At 38.4% G+C, this 6,008-nt stretch overlaps 1 protein-coding gene across 3 annotated transcripts in view; it reads right to left on the reverse strand.

The window, feature by feature from the left end:
- MYPN (myopalladin) overlaps positions 1–6,008 on the reverse strand; it is a 63,891-nt gene that overhangs the window by 3,395 nt on the left and 54,488 nt on the right. For all 3 annotated transcript variants that reach the window (XM_056495296.1, XM_056495294.1, XM_056495297.1), the window contains exons 13-18: positions 5,094–5,315; positions 4,718–4,867; positions 3,804–3,883; positions 3,168–3,294; positions 1,455–1,662; positions 769–934 (exon numbers count right to left, since the gene is read on the reverse strand). In XM_056495296.1, the coding sequence (XP_056351271.1) occupies positions 769–934; positions 1,455–1,662; positions 3,168–3,294; positions 3,804–3,883; positions 4,718–4,867; positions 5,094–5,315 (953 nt within the window). The remainder of the gene's footprint in view (positions 1–768; positions 935–1,454; positions 1,663–3,167; positions 3,295–3,803; positions 3,884–4,717; positions 4,868–5,093; positions 5,316–6,008) is intronic.

Here is a 6,008-nt window from a genome sequence, read left to right on the forward strand (position 1 = left end):
AAGAGCTGAACCTGAATATTGTTGTATTTTGTAAGCATGGATCAAACTCTTTGCCTTTGTAACCAACTTTAAGTTTCTCTATCTGACATGATAAACTCTCTATTTTCCCATGCTCTGGGCACTGAAACTTTCTGAGTTTGAATTCATACTTAGTTAGAACTAAACTTGGGGAAAATAACTTAGAGAGAATAAGGTGCTGAAATGCATTAAAATGCCATATGATACTATGTTTGATAGGAAATTCATGCATTAAAATACCATGTCAGAGTATGTTTGATAGGAAATTCATGCATTAAAATACCATGTCAGAGTATGTTTGATAAGGAGATTCATACACTAAAATACCATGTCAGAGTATGTTTGATAAGGAGATTCATGCATTAAAATACCATGTCAGAGTATGTTTGACAGGAGATTCATGCATTAAAATACCATGTCAGAGTATGTTTGATTAGGAGATTCATGCATTAAAATACCATGTCAGAGTATGTTTGATTAGGAGATTCATGCACTCTGTCAGGCCTGTGGCTCTGTCCCCACTCCCTGAGGCTGAGGAGCATTTTGCCTTTGTTCTGAACCAAGGAAACAGCCACTGTTCACCCCACAGGGAAGCAAGATTTGTACAGCTTTATGTGGGTGAAAAATTATAAAGCTTGTTGTTATAAAGAAGTTATAAAGCACAACCACCTGTAGTTATCACAGAGCTTTTCATGGAAGCAGCTGGTCCAGCCACAAAAAATTTCAGGCACAAGTGTTATGGTACAGTACCTCATCCTCTCTCTGTTTGATGGGATGGTCTCATTGTCTTTCTTCCAGTAAAATACAGGAGGTGGCATTCCCACAACTCTGCACTCTAATCTGACAGGGTAGCCTTCTGGAACACCACAGTTCTGAAGCTTCTCCAGAAACATGGGGGCTCTTTTTACTTCCTTTGCTGGAAAAAGAATTATTCAACAACAGGTATTTTTTTCTATGTTTCTCTTTGAATAGTGTGGGAGAACATGATAAAAATTGTTCTTGTGATACCAAAATAGGTTGTGAACTTTTAGTAGGATGTGGGAAGGGAAGCAAAATGCTATGACATAGCCTCTGTAAAGGAACATAAAGTAAATAATAGGCAGAACTGAAGTTCATAAAAGAATGAATGTATGTCTAATGGGTCTATACATACAGTCATTGCAGGAATTTAATGCCAGATCTATATATTTCAATATATCACATCTTTTAAAGCTTTATTAAAGAGCAGTATTAAGATTAAATTATTCTATTTAAAAACATTTTTAAACCAAAAAAATTTGGGCTGAAATGACATATCTGTATCTACAGCTGTAGATTCTCCTTTTCTCAGTGAATTAACTATTTATACTTGTCTATTGGGAAAATATGTAAAATAATTTTGAAGAAATGCATACAGATAACTTTGTCATTGAGATTAGTTTTTCAGTGCTTCTTACCTACAACAGTGAGCTCCAGACTAAATGAATTTTGTCCTGTTCTGTTGGTGGCAAGGCAGGTGTAAGTCCCAGCATCACTTTGGGAGAGAGGGTCGATGAGCAGGGAGTGCACTCCAGTCTCTCTGACCAGCATCTTGTGTCTGGCATCTGGGAGCACAGGTTTGCCATTCAGGAGCCATGTCAGGTCTGGAGTTGGTAACCCACTCACCTAAGGGACAGGGAAACAGCTTGAGACAATGTCCAGCTGGCAGAGAGGTTAGGAAATTCAGAGCTAGGCCTTTCTACAAGTGCCAGCTGAATCAGGTCAAAATCTAGACCAGAACGATTTTTTTTTTTTTTTTAATTACCTTTCTGTTTTTGTTTCTGTGCTGACTACTTCCAAAATGGAGAAAATCAGAAAGGAAATAAGCAAAAAGATTTAAAAATACCTGAAATATCTACATTTTTCTTAGTAAGGAAGAAACTTAGTTTGAAATATGAAATTAGAATGAGATTGACAAAAGACACTTAATAATCTGCTAATTTCCCTTTTTTTGTGCTGAATATAAATCAAATTCCTTAATATAAAATGCTAAGCAAAGATGAAAAAAAGTTCTATACTCATTACTTTGTTTGTAAAATTTGATGAAGAATTATATAATACTTCATAGCTGTTGAACTTGCATGCTTTAGAACACTACAAATTAAGTATTTTTTGAAAGATTAGACTGTGTTGTAGTATTAAAAACCTTTTCAATAGGGAGCAGTACTTACTCATATCTAAAATACTGGTTTCCAAACCACATTTTACAAAGCAGACAAGAGGGAAGTGGAGCTTGCCTGGGTGAGGACTGCTCTCTCCCAGGCCTGTGCAATGCCAGAAATGCTTTAAGGCTTCTCAAGCTCTGCCAGGGCAGCAGAGCTAGGAATAACCAAATTCTTTGGCATGCTCCTCGTAAACTTTCCATCATAAATTAAGTAGTAATGAGTCTTGCTCATCCTCAGGGCATTAACTTGTGCCTCAGAGCTCCTGCCCTCTTCAGGGCAGAGGTCAGTGTCAGCACTGACCAGTGTCAGCCGCCTTTGCTGCACTGCAGGGACAGAGGGGCTACCAGGATATGTTGGAGCAGATGCTTCTCCTAAAGGTGTTCAGTAACAGGATGTTCACTCTGTGTGCTCTATCCTCTGACTACTCTTCCATGCCAGGATTTCAATCAGTAAATGGGGATGTTTCTGCCTCTCTGCATGCTGGGGAAGCATAAAATGAACTGGGCTCAGTTCCCTCTTTTCAGGGAGTATTAATCTTCAGTAATTCAGTCCAATAGAATGGGAACATTTGTTTGAACACAAAGCAATGTGCTGCATCCTTTCTTTCTCTCAATTTTGTGCTATTCTGGATTATGTTCAAGAATCTGATAACAGAGCAGAATTTCTGGAGTTCATACTGGTAAAGAACACAGTGAACATATCTAATAATTTGAACAACCTTGTAAGTGAGCCTTCTGTTTCTGGGTTGTGTTTTCTGTATTCTTCATCCCACAGAAGAAGAACATTTGTTCAAAAGAAATCCCTGGAATCAGCTTAGAGACAATGGCATTAAGGAATAGTTGTAGAAATGAAGCATTAAAACTTGAATGGAAAATGTTGATGCATGCAAGGAAGAGCATGAAAACACACAGCACTACATGTACAGAGGTAGGGAAGGTGAGAGTGAGCAGAGGAAGCAGTTCATACCTTACAGTCCAACCTGCAGAGTCTCCCTTCGTGTGCCACCATGTCACCTGGAGCCTGGAGGAAGTATGGCCTGAAAAAACGTTCTTGAACTGCCTCCTTGTCTCCTTCTGGCACCCGGGGTCGTGTTCTGCAACACAAAAATCACATGTCTGTCTTTGGAAGTCAAGTTTTTTTCCCCTAATGCTTAAAAAAAAATAAGGAAGAAAATAAGGAAAATAAGGAAATAAGGAAAAGGATGGAGAGATAGCTTGAGTTACATAAGTGGACAGAAAGAAATGGACTGATTGCAATTTAATGCTTGCATATTTTGCATTTAGAAAGATTATCAAATTAACTATATCATGGAGCATCCTTAGATTCCCAAGATGGCCTTTGCTTCTTTTTCCTTTTTTGGGCTGAATTTCATTTTGTTAATCCATCCCTTGCCTTTAGCTCCACTTCAACAAGTAAATGAAGTCGTACTTCAACTTCCCTATATTTGAGGATGACCTTCAAAAACATAGAAGTGACCTGTTGGGAGGGAACTGCTGCTGTTATTTCCATTTTATGATTGAGAACTGAAGTTCAATGCAGTGGTTATTTTGGATGCCTTCAGTAAAAAGCATAAAGAAGGTCTGCAGGACTTTTTTCTTTCACCTGTGAGGCTGAGTTGTTGATATTCGTCCCCGAAAAGGGACACTCTGAACCATCAGGTGTCCTGAACAACTGATCCTCCCCTGCAATTCACAATGGAAACAGAATTAACAGTTGGTTAATGGCTTATTTCATTTTAAAGTATAAATATTGAACACTTACAGTGCATTAAGATTTATTTTTATAAAGCAGCTGAACTATAGTGAGAATACCAGTTCCCCAAAGCAAGTGCTGTTAGCCTGCAGTTGAGGCAGGGGTTTCTCAAACTCTTCCAGGCTGTGGCAATGCATCTAGCAGTGGTGCCTGTCCCTTATATTATTCATGCCACAGGTACTGTCTGCTAGTACCTTTGTGCTGGCCTGCTTTAAAATGCAGCCCTACAGAAACTGAAAAGAAAAATAATCTGTAAAAAAACCATTTCAACTGGAAATAGTTGCCTGATGAATGTACTTCTAAATAAACAGCTAAGCTAGCACATGGGGTCAGGAATGGATTAAGGGAGCAAGACTGTTTGCAGATTCACATCTTTGCATCCATGATAAAGAATATAATTGTGTTTGGTAATAGTTCCAAATTTGATTTGTTTGTTCCTGCCCTGTTCTTTCTGCCTGAAACATCATGTCTGTCTTGTCAGCACATCTCAAAAGGAACCTATCAGCAACTGAGAGTGGGATGGAGATAGGGCAGGAGTTAGGAACATGAAAAAATGGCCTTAGTGCTTTTGACTGTCTGTGTAACAGGGGAGTAGTTTCACCACTCATCTTTACGTGGTTTCCTCTCCTATGCTCTGAAGAACCTGGTTTGTGATACAATCACCACTTGATGTCAAGAGTATGTGGCCTAATTTGTGTTCCTATGAATGTATATTAGAAAAAGATGAAACAAACATTTTTGTAAAAGAAAATGAAACACCTTACTTGTGGGTTTGCAGCCATAATTGTATAGTTGCCATCATCATCATTAGTAGCAGCTTCAATATGTAAAGAACATGTTCCATCTTCTTCTCTGTTCATTTTGAAATGTGTGTTTTTCTTTGAAATCTGCTTGCCATCCTTGAACCAGTAGACCTGTAGTGATCAGACACACCCCTATGACTTAGCAGAGACTAGAAAAATAACATGAGTGATAGCCAATAAAATTTTAGAATGAAATAAACTTAGCAGATCAGTTATAAAGTGAGAGAGAATGATTCCAGGTTGAACTCAGGAAGCTGTATGTCATAGCTGGGCCTGTACAGAAACTGCTGGGGAGTTGGGTTTTGTTCCTTCACCAGTTGCAGTGAGAATGACTTACCTTGGGAACAGGTATTCCAACTATTTTGCAGGTGAATGTGATAGGGGATCCTTCCATTACCCGAAAATGCTTGAGTCTCTTATCAAAGATGGGAGCTATGTATTTGCCTGTGGGGATTTCCTCGTGTTGCACTTCATCATCTGATTCATCCACCGGGGTCCGCTCCAGGCGAAATTCGATTTCATTCATCAGCCTCTGCTCAAAGCTGGAAATCCTGTATTCCTGCAGGGTGAGAGAGGCACAGGCCTCAGCAAAACCAGTCATGTCTGGCTATTTGTAGCCATTGGCACCTCTAGACTAATGTACAAGTGAAAATAAAAAAGCCTAAGTAAACCTAGGATGTCCTGAAACTGTCTGAATTTGGTTTGCAGTGCAGTGACACTGAGTTTTTTCACAGGCAGCCAAAGAAATCAGACACATAACTCCTCTAAGTCCCTGTCAAAAATAATTATACTCTTGCACACTGTTGATCAAAAGAAATCATTAAAACATACCAAATTTTTGAGGGTTTTGCGTTCAAATATTTGTTGCCTGCTAATTATAGAAATTAATGTTGTATATTTTAGTTTGTAATTAAATAAGGAAAACTATACCAACTAAAAGAGAAAATTAGGAAGAAAGGGAATTATTTTCAGAGTAATTGACTTCAGGTTAAACTTGGACAGATTTCTAGCTGGTGTAACTGAGAATGCAAAATATGTTAAATTGAAATTCTTAGAAGATTAAATTATGCAATAAACCCAGCATATTCCTACATAAATTAACATTTCCAGATAGTTCAATGTGATTATGAACTTTCTCCTGATCCCCTGAATTCAATTAGAAACCTCTTATCACTTAGCTGTTTTGCATGAGGAAATCTCCTGTCTAGACCAGGAGGCATTTGACCAAATGTCTCTTGCTGTGACTTGTGAA

This window comes from Oenanthe melanoleuca, chromosome 6 (genome assembly GCF_029582105.1).
Source record: "Oenanthe melanoleuca isolate GR-GAL-2019-014 chromosome 6, OMel1.0, whole genome shotgun sequence".
In the NCBI taxonomy this organism is placed as follows: Eukaryota; Metazoa; Chordata; class Aves; order Passeriformes; family Muscicapidae; genus Oenanthe; species Oenanthe melanoleuca.